The sequence below is a fragment of the Melospiza melodia genome, chromosome 3 (genome assembly GCF_035770615.1).
Source record: "Melospiza melodia melodia isolate bMelMel2 chromosome 3, bMelMel2.pri, whole genome shotgun sequence".
Classification (NCBI taxonomy): domain Eukaryota; kingdom Metazoa; phylum Chordata; class Aves; order Passeriformes; family Passerellidae; genus Melospiza; species Melospiza melodia.
Window position 1 is genome coordinate 7,580,119 of NC_086196.1, and position 17,405 is coordinate 7,597,523.

The window sequence follows — 17,405 nt, forward strand, 5'->3', positions numbered from 1 at the left end:
GGGGGTATGAGATATCTTTAGATGTTTTCAGTGAGGTGTGTTTGATTGTGCCAAGTAAGAAAAAGACAATGGTACAGTATGAGAAACATATTTTTAAGTTTTGTAGAAGATGGAAAGTATGCACAAATTGTAACCATAGTGAAGATGCTCTGTTTTCCCAGGACTGCAGTAGCAATACACATTTTGCAGGGTCTCTCTACAAGGCAGATGAGGTTCTTAGGAACAGCAGAACTGTTCCTAAAATCCTGGTGTTCTCATTGTGAACTTATCATCTTTGTCATGTCAGGTTTATTTGATGTCAAGGAGCTTGTGGCTGCAATTAAGGTGGCCTACTGACAGATCTCTAAAAGCTTTGTTGAGACAGGATAGCACAATCTATTAGTCAGATTGCTGTTGAACTACACACTCATGTAGAATTTGCTGACAGATCTAACAGCAGTCTTACTGATTTGAAACTGCAATGTGACAGGGCCTGTGCTTGGTCTAGCTGAATAAGTTTCTTTTAAGCTAAGAAGAGAAAATAAATGTTGGCTTTTTCTAGCAATAAGTTACTGGTTTGTATCTGCAATTGCTATGAACGGTGTCGGTCTGGAAGCTCACAGGTCAATCTCTCTTTGTAATAACTGCTTAATTGAGGTGAATACCTAGATACGGGGTGTTTTATCACTATATTCTTTTCCTCTCCTACCTTTCAATCTTCCTGATATATGCCATATACTTAACTTTTGAACAGCTGCAGCTTATTTATCTCACAGGCAGGAGAATTCTATATTACTGAGTTTTAGATGACAAAGTGAGTTTCCATGTGCTATAAAAAGTAATGCTAAATAAATAGATAAATGGAGACATATTTTATCAACTACTACTTTAGAGCACAAAAATGGATTTTTTTTTCCCCACTGTGGTTCTCGAACCTGTAATAAAGAGTATGACAGGTGTAAAATTAGGGCAATTAGCATCTGATTTTTTTGAGCTAATGGGATGTTGAAGACTAATAGATGCTGTTTCAGTGAGAATAACATCAGTGGTCTTGAGACAAACCTTGATATTGTGAAGTTACTATTACACACTAGATAGAAAATGATAGTATCTGTTTCTTATGCAGCTCCCTGTGACCTTTTGGTTAACAACCATACTGAGATGCAGCTGATACCTAGTAGTTCAAGCACAGAATTCTTGGACCTTGGATACAACTAAATCCTTTCATTGTTTCACTCCCAAATAGTACATGTGAGTTATTTCACCATCACATATGTAATAATACCTTTAGGTGTTGAACCCATCTGTTATGGTTTTCATTTGTTACGTGGTCTTGATGTTATGTGTAATGTCAACGAGACCAATTGTATGCTTGTAAAGAGGACCATTCCCACCTTGTGTAGACATCCTGTGAGGAACTGTACAAATTTTTCCCTTTAATATGTCACTGAAGTTTTGTGAGTTTTGTAAAACTAAAAGATTGTCTAAGGAGCTAGTAAAGTTTAAAATAATCAGCTTGTGATATCAGCATTTCACCATGGTGTTTCTACTCAGTCTCCGTTCTGGATTTCAAAAGACAAAGCCAAGAAAACCTCACAACAACCAAGCAACATCATAGCTTGTGGGAGAAATGGGATGAACAACCTTTGTTCAAAAAAAGAGCTCTCTTGACAAAGGCAGGTAGTTAAAGGTTATGTGTGTGAGGCTGAGAGATGCTTTCCAGGCCAAAAGAGACTTCAGAATCAAGGTTTCTAACCTGCAGGGAAATCCCCAGTGGGAAACATGTTCCTATATAATGCAGGATTCCTTAACCTAGTAAGGAGAGGAAGAAAAAGTGCTGAAAACAGTCAAGTTTTTCAAATCTAAATAGCAAATGTGGTCTGTGTGTATGTGTCTTATGCCAAGGCACTAGAAAAACCCTGTTATGAATTATGGAGTTCCTCTAGAGTCTTTTGAAGTGTATTAAAAGTATTGAGGTGCAAGTTTTTGGGTCTCAGTATAATTAGGTGTGTAAAAGTCCTTCTCCCAGTCATTCAGCCAAGATGGAGTAGTACATTTTCTGGTGTTAAGAGGCAAGTGAATTCTGTCCTGAAATATGAAGCTGAAAAATTACTTGGTGTCTTCCTCAAGAAAGCATGCCATAAAATAGCAGTGCTGTTGGGAAGGAAGGACTCTAAATTTGTAGATAGATGCATTTTATCTGAAGTGTGGAGACTGAAGATGTAGTCGATGATCTGCAGGATGGCCTCCTCTTTGACTAAACATAAGATCTTGTAATCTGTTAGCTTCTATGTCTGTCTAGAAGTGCCTCTTGAAAGAGACAGTCAGCTTCAGCCTGAATTTTCTGCTGCAGATCTTGCAGTCCTTGCTTTTTTATCCTTTTTTTATCCTTTAGCTGCTGTTGTAAGAGCCTGTTACCATAGCTTCGCCTGCAGGATGAGGACTGCTTGCAGACTGGGAACACAAAGCAAAATACTGTACCCATTCCTGTGTACATAAAACTGTACTTTGATCACAGCTAGGGTTCCACATATTTCACTATTTTTTCCCCAGTTGGAAAGATCAATTGTGTTATTCCCATGATACAGCTACAGTGCTTTGCTTTGGTTTGCATGCACTATCCATGGTGAAATGGAAATACGTCACTCTTGGCAAAACTGACCTGGCTGCTAACAAGAAAATCACATTTTCTGTTTCTTTCTCCTGAGTTGAACAAGACCATCCCATCTTAGATGTTAGATGCAGCTTTTAGATGATCTGAACTGTCAAGTACACAGAATGTAATTGCATGTCACTGCATTGTTCTTTTGCCCATATCCCTGCATGGCTCTAATGCTTTTGGTAAAAATGAGGGCAAGTGGGGAAATGATACTCTCTTCAGCTGCCATGGAATGTTTTGTAGAGGTTAATTACTCTCTTTCTTCCTTAGCTATTCATTTCAATCAGGACTAGAATATGGTGTGCACACATACAAGCTCTCTTGACTTATTTCAAGCCTTTGGTCTCTGCCATTTCTAGCAATGGTTTGGGGTGTTTGAGCTTTCAGCTGATTCCTTTTTGTTTTGTGGGGGCTGTTTTGGCTGTGGGGCTTGATGATTGGAGGTTTTGTTTTTTCCAAGGTCAGTGTGTGTGTGTATGTGTGTATCTTTTGCTTGTATTGGGAAGTTAAGGTCAAGGTTAATAAATTTAGTTATCCTTGGAGGTTCTGTATTGCTTTCTGTTTAACAGGGGACTGTACTCAATGCACCATCATCTCTACTAAGTACATCTTGGGCACTCAGAGCTCACTGGCTGAACTGGTGTCTTGTGGACATTGGGGTCTCTGGAGCAGTGTTAAATCTGCAGGCAAAACAGGATACCTTGCATGCCATCAGGCATCATAACCTCAGACTACATTTTGCCCTGGTGGCTGAAATACAAACTGAATGCCTTTGTCTTTGTGAGGCTTGCAGAGCCATGACCCAAGAATCACTGTGTTAGGTGAAATAAGCACAGAGAAAAGACCTTTGTTCATCAGTTTGGCCAGCTGAGCAACTCTTTCAGAAAGGATCCAGAAGACTCAAACTATGAAACCATCCTGTATGGTTAAAGGAAAAGTAAACTTTGTGGGACATCATTTAAAGGAATTATTGATTCCTGGCCTGAAGGTATAATCAGTCTTCCACCTGCTAGCTGGCAGGAATAGCAGTCTAGCTCACATTTTCTGTCTGTAGCAGTCTTCTAAAATGTTTTGTCCCGATAAACACAGTTATCTCTTTTTCAAGAGTCACTCTTATCCAGGTAGTTTCCTTGAAGATCTCTGGTCAAGAGTGTCCAGGTATCATTAGGGAAGAGGTGATGATCCATGCAATGGGATTGTTATATCCTACTAGGCAAGGCCCTCCACAATTTGCTCTAGTTGATCCTGTTCTGAGCTTTTGGATTAGACTGGGTGATGTCTGGAGATCCCTTCCAGCCTTAACAGTTCTGTCATTTTTATGGTCATGTTATAAAGTAACTGTCCTGTTATGCCCTCCATAGGAGATGTGGTACTTGCATGATAAAAGAGACTTCAAGGATTTAAATCCATTTGAATATTGGAGAGCAATTCTTCATAAACCGAGATGAACTGAACATTTTAATGAAGCCTTGTCCATATGTTCTGCATGAGGATTATCGTTCTGCCTGCTCTTTCCGTCCTTTTCCATTCTGCTGTACTAGCTTTCCTTCTGCTGTAGCAGAAATAGCATATTAGCACATCTTGCACATGGGATGGTTTTAGAAGAAGTTCCTGATTCTTCCATTTTTGGAAAGCTTCTGTTTGTAGGAGAGACAAAGAGACCAAGTAGGGCAACTTGCAAGCTTCACAGAGTTCAGTGCTCCCAGTGCCATTTTACTTTGTTCTTGCTGCCCAACTTCCTCTTAAGTAGGCAGGAGGCAACCAAATGAGAAATGTGGTGGGGGTACTTACAGTATGGATGAGAGGTAGCCAAAAGTATGTGGCAAGCATTCTCCACAGAAATGTTTTGAGGAAGCTCTTGCTGCACAGGAACGTTTGTGATGTTCTGAACTTAATGTGTTCAGTTCTTTAGCGTGTACGGTCTAGTCCTAACTGAATTTTGAGTCATGGAAAGTCCTGCTGCCAACCCCAGAATATTCATAAATCTGCAGTGCTCTTTCAGTGTGTTTGTGGATAGTCTGGTTATGTAGGTAATATTAATTCAGTCAAGGTGTCAATTTAATACCTAGCTGTCAAAAATGCATTTATTTGAAGGATGCTCCTTATTCTTCTCGTGAAATTAGTAATAGAAGGGTCATGGGTGTCGACAGTTTGTATCAGTAGCCGGCATGTGTTCTGCATTGTATTTCTTGGAGTTACACTTTGCTTTCTTTATGTGATGTCAAACTATAGACACCTGGTGCTTTTTCAGTTTTCTGATGTATTTGTAATTCACTCTTTCCAGACATGAGTTGTCAAGAATTAGCCATGGAACTTGTTTGGTACCTACTGCAGCTTGTTCTCATTTCTGAAAATACTGGCTCCTTTTTGTCACTGAGGAATTCCTGGAAAGTCAAGTGTTACAGTGTTTCTTCAGCTCATTGCACAGTAGCAATGTTTTAATACTGCTGCATGTTTTCAGCTGGAAAGTGATTTTTTTTTAATTAAATGAAAAGCCTAATCAGAATCAAAAGACTACATGAACCTGTACTGTCCCTCCATCAGTTATGTTGACGGAAAAACATTGTTAAGAAATGACCATATGGTTATTGACTATGCCATAGCTATGGTGAGAGCAAGCTTACTCCATTTTGAAACTCTAATAGGTAAGGTACATTTCTAGTAGTAGTTATTTTTTGCTTGAATTTCCTTTATTGCTAATATTCTGTTAAGGGGTAGTTATTTTGGAGGGTCTGAGCAGTTCTTACCAAATGGACTGATCTCTGATGCTGAACAGTACCAGAGACACCAGGTTAAGGAGAGGTTTTCCATAGGCAAGAACTGCTCCATAGCATCAGGCAAGACCCTTCTCCTGTGATTGAGCCAATGCTTGTAGATATCACACAATACCTTTTTTTTTTTTCAAGTAATTGCAGTGATAAAACCCTCTGGAAAGAGCTTCCTTTGTCATCTGAAAAATGTTTTGGTAGCTCAGTTCTGAGACTGTTAATTGCAAAGCAGAGTGCTGCTTTGGAGCATGTAAAGCTGCTGAGGATAGCAGAATGGGTATTCCTCAGAGCCTAATTTCTTTGTTCACTCATACTGAGGACCACTTTGTTCAGGTTTTGGGCTGCAGGCAGATTTTTATTTTATTTTTTATTCAGACTAGAATATACTTAGGATTACAAACAGTTCAAAATAAGTCAGTTTTTTCAGCACTTTCTGGGGATTCTAGGCACACTAACCAAATCTGCAGACAATAAAAACTGGGAGGAGCTGTTGACTCCCTCTAGGGCAGGGGGGCCCAGCAGAGAGACCTCAGCAGATCCGAGGGCTGGGCAATTTCCAACCACAGGAAATTCAACGAGTGCTGGGTTCTGTGCCTGGCACGGGGCAGCCCTGGCTGTACAGACAGAGTGGGGAGTGAGATTCTGTAAAGCAGTGCCAGGGAAAGGCACCTGAGGGTCCTGCTCAGTGACAAACTGAACATGAGCCAGCAGTGCCCTGGCAGCCAGGAGGGTCAGCCCTGTCCTGAGGGACATCAGGGAGAGCACGGCCAGCAGGGCAAGGGAGGGGATTGTCCCACTCTGCCCTGCTCTGGGGCGGCCTCACCTCCAGTGCTGGGGCAGTTTTGGACACCACAATGTAAGAAAGATATTAAGCTATAGACAGCATTCAAAAGTGACCTACAAAGATGGTGAAGGACCTTGAGGGGAGGCCATAGGAGGAGCAGCTGAGGGCTCTTGGTCTGTTCAGCCTGGAGGACACTGAGGGGGAACTTCATTGCGGTTACACCTCCTTGTGAGGGGAAGAGGAGGGGCAGACCCTGATCTCTGTGGTGACAGTGACAGGACCCAAGGGAATGGCCTAAAGCTGTGTCAGGGGAGGTTTAGGTTGGATATCAGGAAAAGGTTCTTCACCCAGAGGGTGTTTGGGCACTGGAGCAGGCTTCCCAGGGAAGCAGTCACAGCACCAAGCCTGAGAGAGCTCAAGAATTGTTTAGACAAAGCTCTTGGGCACATGATGTGACTCTAGAGGATGGTGCTGTTCAGGGACAGGAGTTGGACTCAGTGATCCTTGTGGGTCCCTTTCCACTCACCTGATTCTGTGATTCTTCATTGACCTGAGGTAGGTGAACTGCTGGGATTCATTGCTTCCTGCTGTCTTCAGAAGGCTTGAAGTACATCAGGTTTCAAGTAAGGACCTTGTAATGTCTGTGTGTCAACACTTGTCATTTCTATTTTGTTATGGTTATTGGAAATTGCTAGTTATCTTAAGAGATGACCTTTGTCAGTGCTGAGGTGCTCTGACACAGATGTGAAAACTTTGCAGACAGTGAAGAGCTCCCTCACTCCACACCTTACTGCTTCTCCCAGTATCTGCTGAAAACTCCAGCCAAGTGGATGTTGCTTTGGTGAATCTGTCACTGTTCCTGATCTAGATACTTCTTTCTGAGCTAAAGAGATTTTTATCAAAGAATCAAAGAATAACCTCCTCAGTATTTGTACCCTCCAAGCAGGCATTCTATCAGCCTGCTTTCTCAAGTAAAGGTATTAAAGATGGGGAGAGCTCCCCATGGGAGTTAGAAGGAATGAATGCATCACAGCACGTCTCGTCTTGCTTTCTGAAGCAATGCTATTGTGTGCATGAATATAGGCCCTCAATTTTAAAAATGGAAAGGAAAAGGTGATGTAATTTGGGGAGAGAGATGACTAGGGAAATCACATTTCAAGGTGGAGAGCATAAAATACAGTGTAGTTATGAGGAGGCTGTTCTTCTCAGCAGATTTGGAGATGCATTTGCATATTTAGATTTATCAGTATGTCAATGATCATTTGCTTTGGAAGAACAGTTCCCTCAGTACAAGTGCTTGAATGTTAATGTGTGTACTGGTTGTGGATGTGCTAGAGTTAATTTTCTTCATAACAGCTCCTGTGGTGATGTGTTTTCTGTATTTGTGGTGAAAATAGTGTTGATGACTCAGGGATCTTTTTTTTGTTGTTAAGCAGTGCTTACATGGAGGCAAGGTCTTTTCTGCTCCTCACGCCACCCCCCCAGCGAGGAGGCAGGGAGTGCACAAGGAATTGGGAGGGGACCCAGCTGGGACAGCTCGCCCCAGCTGACCCAAGGGGTGTCCCCCACCCTGTGGTGCCATACTCAGCATGCAGAGCTGGCAGGAAGTGGGGCACAGTTGTCTTCCCAAGTCAGCATTGTGTATGATGGAGCCCTGCTTTCCTGGGGATCCCTGACACTGCCTGCCCATGGGAAGTGATGAATGAATTCCATGCTTTGCTTGTGTGCGCGACTTTTGCTTTACCGGTTAAACTGTCTTTATGTCAACCCATGAATGGTCTCAATCCTATCTTCTGCTTCTTTCCCCCATTCCATGTGGGGGAAAGTGAGCAAGCAGCTGGGCTGCCTATTGGCATTAAACCATGACATTTGGTAATGGCTGTACTGTAGTTTATTAAAATGCTGTAGTGTTAGCAGCAGCACTTGGGGAGAGGATTCAGGATCAACCTCTTGGATAACTTGTTTAAGAGTCAGAGATCTGCAAAAGGCAGTTAACTTTGTCTCATTACACTGGTTATTTCCATCCACTTTCTTTAACAGAGGAGACAAATTGTGGATTTTTGTCTTTCTGGCTGTAGACTAACCCAGCAAGGGAACCTTAGGAAAATGCACAGTCACTTGTTCATGTCTGTCTGTCTGGAAACTGTAATCATAGTCCATAGCAAAGCATGCAGTTCAGCATTTACATGAGAAAGCATAGTTGCCAAGGTACACTGGAGGTCCAGTTTGTCTATCAAGGACTGGTGGTTCAAGGATGAAGGGTTTTTTTTCAGTTGTGAAGTAATTTATTGAAAAGTTATGGGACTATAAAATGTTTTTCTGCTAAGCATCCGTGGGCTGCGTCTTCTTATGACAATTTAAGTTCTTTTCTCTTGGCAGAATTATTTTATTATGAATTTGCAGCAGGTTGCTTGTGTAGTGTCCACAGAATGTATATTAAATCTGAGGTTGCAGTTTAGATAACATTTTTCTCCAGATGTCTTTTTTCCCACCCCCACATACTGCCATATCCCCTTGACCACATCGAATTCATGAAACCAGAGATGTTGCTTTGCAACAGATAAAAACTTTTAGTAATACTTTATACTTTAGTGTGTCTTTTTAAGTTATTGAAGTGTACATGTATATATACAAAGGTAATGGTTTTGTTAATGAGTAGATTATTTGCATATATTTCTTTAATCGAATGATACTTGCATTTGACTAACTTGTAGCAGATTGTCAGTGTCGTCAGAAATGGGCCCATAAGAAGAAGAGGCGTGTAAGAATACTGATTATTCTGTAGAAATAACTGGTTACCATGTGTTTCTGCTGCTGTCTACTCCTGGTTTTTCTGTCTGATTAAATCCTTGTAGCTTACTGATTTTAATGAGTAATTCAATTGCGCTGCCTCTGTGCCAGAAGAGACCTGCATTTTGAGCAGCTTTATGACACTTGCATGGAAAGATTCTTGTTTTAAAAATTAATCTGTGTTTAGTCTGTGAATGTACTGTAATTTACTGCCAAAATGTAGTCAAATGGAAGACTTTAAATGTTACCTTGCTAATGAACTCTGGTGTTTTAAAACTGTTTTTCTAATTCAAGTTTTGAACTTAAATATATTTATTTTTAGTTTCACCTGTGAGAGGTAGAGACTACTCAAAACAGATTTCCATGGAACATGAGGGAAACTGTCTTAAATCAATTAGTTGCTGGGGTTTCTGAAGTCTTAAAATATTTTTTAAGCACTGCATTTCTTCATATTAAAAAAAGTTTTCTTACCCTGCAGTGTTCTTGGCAAAATTACTGAAACGACTCTATGGTGAAACTTCATCATCTTCTCTTGTTCAGACTTCAAGTAGAGAAAAGGAGGTGATTCTTGAAAATCCTCGCTCAAAATCTAAAGAAAAGAATTTGGATAATGTCCAGGTTTCATCAGCAGATGCTAGCACATCAACTAATACACCCTGCGAATCATTTCAAGGTGAGGCTGTGTTGTCATTTTTCTGATAATATGCTTTTAAATATAGCTGCTTTATTTCAGAACTGTATAGTATGTTGTGTTTTTTTCATCTGCTGATACCAACAGATGGATTTGAGTACTAGGGCCAGTGGTACTTAATACCTGGAACACTTGAGGTCCTGTGAAAGTCAAGAAATATTCTTGGTGTATGTGCTTGGATGCAGCATTTAGCAAAAGCAGCTATGAAAGTTCAGTGTAAGCTGTAACTGTCTTTGATATAATGTCTCTTAAATAGTGATAAAATGACTTCTGCTGGTATAGCTCTGCTCAGCTGTTAGAGATGCAGATGGAGATAGGTGGGAATAAATGACTCTGCCCTCATGCTACAACAGAAGCCCCATGGGGAATGCAGATCCATTGGAAGGCAAATATTAATTCAGAGACCATATTAGTCCCTTGGAAAAGAGCATTATGTTGTGTGTGTTTATACAATGAACATGGCACATGAATATTTGAACAGATAAATAAAAGTCCTTGTTTTTTTCAAAAAAGTTGTAGAATGTGAATGGCATGCCAAAAGTTGGAGCTGGAAAATCAGGTAGCTGTGGTATTACTTGTGGGTAAAAGGCTCTGCACAAGTATAGAATGAAAGTGAACTGCTTTGTATTCACCTAAAACCTGATTTTGCCATAACTATAAGGCTGTTAAACTGTCTTGAAATAGAAGGGTATGTTTCACAAGAGCATAAAAACTTCCTCTGGGGGAGATGGTCAGCTGTCCTTACTTGTTCACAGGCAAGAACTGGTTGTAGATGTGGTCTGGGGCAGGAGAGTAATGTCCAGAAAGAAGTGAGCAGAATGATGAGCAGGGTTAGAACTGTGTGCTACATAATAACAGGTGTTTGTCTTGTTCAGGGATCTGCTTGGTAGGATTGAGGAGAGGATTAGTCTGAATTGCAAAGGAGCTCTGAAGAGCTGTTTCAAGAATAACTTCTCAAAGCACAAGAATGGCTTATTGTGACATGCAGAAAATGAAGCAAATGTGGCAGAAGGCCTGACAGAGCTCAGATGTGTCTGGGAGAGCAGCAGAGGGAAGGTGAAGGAAGGCCAGCTGGGCCAAGGTAGGCACAGGAGCTGTGTCATCACTGTGGAAGCAGTGCCACGGTGCCTGGCAGAGGAGCAGGAGGTCTGTTCACAGTAACCAGATTCAACCAACACTCCATTGACACCAAGCAAGTTAAGAGTGACAAGGCAGGTCTGAGGTCAAGCCAGTATGTCAACTCTGTGTGTCAGTGTGTGCATCACTTGGTCTGAAATATCCTTCTGGTCAGTTTGGGTCACCTGTCCCAGCTGTGTCTCCTTCCACTCACCCCCAAGTTCCTCACCAGAGTGGCAGTACAAACAAGGCCTTGGTTCTGTGCAAGCCCTGCTCAGCAATAACAAAATCATCTCTGTATTATCAAGCCTGTGTTCAGCACAGATCCAGAACACAGCCCTGTACCAGCCACTGGGAAGAAAATTAACTCTACCCCAGCCAAAACCAGTACACCATTACTGTAATAAAGGGTTGCATGGAAATTTCAGCTTCTGTAGTTCTATATGTTTTATACTCAATTTGGTTTTCAAGATTAGTACTTCTGATACTTCTTTTGTGTAGTCAATAATGAAAAGTATATTTTCAAAAGGTTGATAAAGCATTAAAGTTATTCTGTACAGTGATATGTGATAGCATTGGTAACTAATGGTCCTTTCAAAACAAGTAACAGGCTATATTTTTGCTCTATGATAAAGCTGTGCTAATTATACCCAACTATGGAATAATTTCTTAAGCTAAAACTCTTATTGTTTGTAGTGAATCTCTACCATTCCTTATAAATTAGGACAACACTCCCACTGAAATGGAAGGTGAGGGGGAGAATTTATTTTACCTTGTGATTTATAACTCCTCTGGTTTGTTTATACCTGATTCCTATTGCAATATCCTTCAAGGAGTAATGAAAGAAAGGCTTTTTATTCAGTATCCTAATACAGGGAAAATCTAGCTTATGGGATAGGAAACATGGAGTAAAAAGAACAGGTTTATATTTAGGATTTTCACAGCAGAGCAACAAGGCTGGTTTTGAAATTAACAGCAAACTATAACTAAGTTTGTTATCTGTTGAAGGCATGAAAATGCCACAGTAGTACAGAAAGAGTTCTGTCTTGTTTCAAGTTCAACATATAAGTACTTTAAAAAAAAGCCTTGAAGTGGTAAAATGATAAGAAAAAAGGTAAATCATTTACCCATCTGGGAAACCAGCACACAACCGTTCTTTTCTGGTTGTGATTTTATTTAAATTTAACAAACTCTTGCATTTACATGTGGTGATTTTATAGCATTGGACTGTGAAAGTACATGTTTAGAGATAGACAGAAGGTTTAAGCTGTAAAGTCTGTGGCCTTGGTGAAAGAAAAACATACAAGCATTGATTGAATTTTTTTTATCATTAACTGCTTTAAGTGACTTCTTACTTACAGACCAAAGATTATGGGCATAACTACAAGACAGCTGATGATTTAAGTAGCAGTAGTCAAAGATGACTAATTGGAAGAAACAGTGGAAAATAAGGAATTTGGTTTTTTGTAGATACTCTTTCCTAGTTCGAAAATTTATTATTTCAGTCCTACAAAATGACACTAGATCATTTTTAGTAGCAATAAAAGGTTGAGGATTTCTTTTAAAATAAACTGACTTAGTCTTAAGTATTTTCTAGCATTAAATAACAGATTTTACTGTAAAACTCATCACAATGTCCTTATTTGCCTTTAACAGCTACTCTCAGGTTGTGAAAATACCATAACCAATTTGTCTGAGCTAAACTGCCCCACCACCTTCCACCTGTGAGATTCTGATCTTTATTGGAATGCAGTTTGCAGCATTGCCTTGAAATTTTATGGGCATATCTCTATTGTCCTTCTAGATGCAGGTTTTTAAGGTCATACTTTTATAGCCTGTAAATATTTGCCTTTTTTGAGATCAGATTGAAGTTCAGATCGTTAAGAAGATGGAACATCAGGACCTATGTTAATGATTGGTTCTCATTTAATTTTGGATGATTAACAGTTTGGTATCAGAAGGGGTTATCCCATAAAGCTCCTCACATAGTTCTGGAACCAAAGCTTACAATAAGACCAGGAGTAACTGGAGGTGGAAGGCAAATTCTGAGGGACATTGTCCTTTGTAACTGTAGAGAGTTTGAATGGTATTTGTGTTTTCTTCAGGAAGGTGGTAGTTCTGTTAGGCATGGAGAAAACATGCAGAGATGTCATGCTTCTTCTGGACCCCAAAGAAGTAGAGTAGTCAGATCTTTTTGCTTGAAAAGAGAAATTTTATATTTTTTAAAAACAAACCAACCACAACAAAAAAAAAACACAGACAAATACAAACCCCGCCCCCCCCCCCCCCCCAAAAACCTCCAAAACAGCCAACCAAAAATCTTACCACCCAAACCAAAACAAAGCACTTGCCTGTGTGCCAAATTTTAGTTCTAGGGCATAGATAGTAAGATACACCTTCCCTTTGGATTATAGTTGTCCTAAATATTTTTTCCCTTTTGTACCAAAATACTTAGTAAGAAAATGTGTGTAACCAAAGTAGGAATTCCTATCCCCCAGAACAATTAGAAAAGACTTTCTAAATATTTCCCCCCTTGAGGAACTTGATTCATCTGTTGCAAGAGCAATCATTTTTAATTTCAAAAGATGTAGTAAAAGATTTTTTCCTACTTCAGCATAAAATTAAAGAGGGTCTAGATTACATTTTTATTACCTTAAGCCATTTTAAAGTTCCACGCAAGTAGTGAACCTGATTGTTGTGAAAGACAAAGCATTAAAAGAGCAAATGGAGAGTTGAAAGCTCCTATAATAAGAGAAATTTTCCCTTAACTAAGGATATTTTGTTAATATGCTGCCTTAAAAATACTTTAAAACTTGCTGTATCACAGAAAAAAAAGTATCTGGGAAAAGACTGAGCATTTCAAAATAGAAATTGCTCACGTGGTTATGGGCTTTGGCTAAATTCTATCCCAAGGTTTTGTTAGTTTTGGACCTTTGTTAGGGCCAGGTCTGCTTGCAACCAGGATTAATATAGTGAAGTCATGAGGCTTGCAATTCTGTGATTTCTTTATTTTTTTGTTGGTATTTTAAAACCCCAGTAATTATTTCTAATAGCTTTGTAGTATATATTCAAAAGTGGCGTGCATGCTTCTAACGAGAGATTTGCTAATTGTGGAATTGGCACAGAACGGGTCAGGTTGGAAGGGACCACAGTGGGTCATCTGGTCCAGCCTCCCTGCAAGCAGGGTCATCCTGGAGCACATGGCCCAGGATTTCATGGCCTCTCTGGCAATCTGCTCCAGTGCCTGGTCCACCCACACAGTAAAGAAGTTCTTCCTCATCTTCAACTGGAACTTCCTGTGCATCAGCTTCTGCCCATTGCCTCTTGTCCTATTGCTGGGCACCACCAGGAAGAGCCTGGAAATGTTCTCTTGACCCCATGCTTTAGATACTGACACACATTGATGAGGTCCCCTCTCAGACATCTTTTCTGGAGGTTCCCTCAGCCTTCCCTGGTATGAGGAAATGGCCTCCTTAGTCTCTGACCTTTTTCTTGGTCAGAATTATAACTACTTTTTATAAGACTTGGAATTTACTGATCAGTATTTAGCATCTTCCTTATAAAAATGAACATTTCAGAGTTGCTGAAGAAGGATAATTGCATTCAAGCTAAATATTTTTGTGTTGTGCCACTATTGATTTTTGCTTTTTCCCTAATTCTGAAAAGGGAATCTGATATGCAGAGAGCCTAGCCAGAGTTTTGGATCTTGTGGAGATAAGATAAACTTTCCTCTCCTTCATTTATTTAAGTAAGAAATAGTGAGGAATGTTACAAAGCTGTTGCTAGTAATAGGTTTTAGTTTTCTAAAAAAGCTGGAATCCATGTTATGCTATATAAATGGACAAAACACAATTTACTACTTATTAATTAAACAAAAATGTGAATGTCTTATCAAATGTGACCTATTCCAGCACTGTTATCCTATGTGAGGAATTCATGTCAAAATTCAGTACAGCTGTGTGATTATTTTGTGTTCTCCTTATTTGTTCCACTGAAGTTATTGATGCTGACAGTGTACTGCATTTGAATCATTGCTAGGACACCAGGACCTGTGTCCTTCCTCATACAAATCCTGTCTTCCTGCAGCCGTTTTACTGTAGAAAACTTAAGCTGGTGACAGAAATGCCTAGGAGACAAAACTTGTCTAAAAAATATGCATGAACTGCCCTGCCTTTTAGTTGATCAAATTGATGAAGTGCTCATGGTTGAGAAATTAAATTCTAGCAGTACTTAATGCAATAAACAACTTTAGAGACTTGTTAAACAATTCAGCTTTGCTTTAGTTAATTACTTTGAAAAGCTGTCTATTGTGAATAAGTTAAAGAGCAATGGAGATTATAATTATTGTACAATAAAGTGTTGTCACACACTGTTATAGTCTTTTCTCAAGGGTTTAAAAATTCTGTCATTGCATGGTATATTACAGTGCTATTGTGCTGTGCAAATGGAACAGATGTATGCAGGAGTTGAGTATTTGGCTGAAGATACCAGCCCCTGGTGGCTCTGGTAAAAATGGTGCCCAGCCAGTTTTACAAGCCAGTATAGCTATGTGCTTTAGGGGAATGTAGAAATCTGGGGTTTAGGGAGAAGGGAAGAAAAATTCCAAAACCCAACCAATCCAAATCCCACAAAAAAAAACCAAAAAAAAAAAACAACCCAAAAAAAAAAAAACCAACCAAACAAAAAAAAACCAAAAACAAACAAAATCCACCACCCTTCTCTCTGTTGAGACTGAGTGGGCTGTGTGTATAATATCTGTAACTTCGGTTTGTGACAGAAACAGTTCTCTTGTTGTCTTCAGTTCCTATAGCAATGCTTTTCTGGGTTTTGGAGGGGTTGTTTGCTGCTGATTGACAGATTCCTTCCTTTTCCAGTGTTCTTATGTATATGTGCTAACTCCTTCTCTTCTACATGTTCATTGCAAGCACCTTAGCTGTCATAGGGAGAGCTGCTGGTCTCTGTGAGGCTTCTGTGAGCTACTGGCTGAGCTCTGTCAGAAGCTCATCTAACAGTGTGTAACAGTCACCTACACAGAGGAGAAAATGCCAGCTTTAGTTCTAAGTGTTAACAAACTGCAGGAAAACTAATTATCATGGTAAAGGAAACAGAAAAATGGCTTGTTGAAGAGCCTTGTTTCACCTAGAGATGGCTGATAGTACTAAATGGAATCAAACTGCAGTGTAATAATTGTGTGTTAGCATTCCTGCTGTCCACCTTGTCTCCTTGTTTGAAATCATGTTCAGTGCATTGGTGACAGGACAGGTTCTCACACAGCCTGCTCCAGTTTACACTGGGGAGTTTATCACTAACACTGCTATTGTCAAAATCATAGTTATTCAGAGTCAAATTCCATAGTTTCTGCTGTTGCACAAGTTTGCTTTCTACTGGTGTTTCCTATCAACTCTATCTTCTAACAATTTGAAAAGAGGAAATGTTTATAACGTGAGCTTGGTACTGAACTATGTTCTGAGCAAAAACTTTTCTATAATATTTTGTGCTTTGCATTGTTTTTTACACAGATGAGAAGGGACTGTTGCCAATAACTTCTAGTTATGGAATAGAAAATGTGAGTTTAGAGGTGCAAAAGCTTTTACACTTTAAATTTTGTATGCTTTTACTTTTATGAGCACATCTATTTATTTTCCAGTCTTGTTTCAGGTACGTTCCAGTAATGACATAATGACTTCATCAGTGAGGATAATTAAATAATTGCAACTTAGGCATGGCCTTTTAGATTCAATGTTGTTGCATTTATTTTTTTTTTAAGGATTGATTAACAGGGATATATTTGGCTTTTGAGAAGTGTGTTGAACAAAGAAGATTTGCAGCAGGAGAAGTAATTGAGCTGGATACTAGCATAGCATTAAGATAACTTTATGTTCCTGCTTATAGAGCTAGAAATCTTCAACATCTAATCAAAATATTGCATATAGTCATATACCAGGGCATATTTGGGACACTTACACCATTTAGCTGTATAATTTGTTTCATCATTACCTGCTATATTCAACTTTCAGAAAACAGATAACAGCAAAAATTTAATTCCCCCATCTGCTTGTAGTAGTCAGATTCACGTCTGAAAAGTGTTCTGTTTCTTGTTCTCCTCAATCCCTGGTTTTTCCATGCTTCAGTCTCACTTTGTTTTATGCTTAGTTTTCGTTACTTTTTCCAAGGAAATGTAGATATTTTAATGGTTCATAGGGAAAAAGCAAAAGAATCTTCCCCAAATCATGAGTGAGAACAAGAGTAAGAAGGATTTGCACTTAATCAGTTTTTTCTCTGTGACAAAAAATGTCTGCCTCAGTTTATTGACCTCAGTTTCCTTTTGAAGTTTTTGGTTTTTGACTAGTGGAAGGAAAACACCATGATGAGGAAGCACTTCTGAGGATTTTCTCATTTCATTTTCTTCTTTCAGTGCTCTTGTCTAGTATCCTCTGTAATCTACACTTTCTCTTTTCAATGAACTGAAGAATTTCTGGGAATGTGGAGAGTCAGAAGGGAAGTAGTTATGCACTAGATTGAGTTTCAGCTGCTGCAGGGCACAAGTGGTATACACCTTAAGAACTGGGAGCAGTTGTCTGTAATATGGCTAGGACTCTGAAAAATAACACCCTGGGA

At 39.5% G+C, this 17,405-nt stretch overlaps 1 protein-coding gene across 2 annotated transcripts in view; it reads left to right on the forward strand.

The window, feature by feature from the left end:
- Positions 1 to 17,405, forward strand: part of ERICH1 (glutamate rich 1) — a 66,832-nt gene that overhangs the window by 6,639 nt on the left and 42,788 nt on the right. For both annotated transcript variants that reach the window (XM_063150756.1, XM_063150758.1), the window contains exon 2: positions 9,459 to 9,653. In XM_063150756.1, coding sequence (XP_063006826.1) covers positions 9,459 to 9,653 — 195 coding nt within the window. The remainder of the gene's footprint in view (positions 1 to 9,458; positions 9,654 to 17,405) is intronic.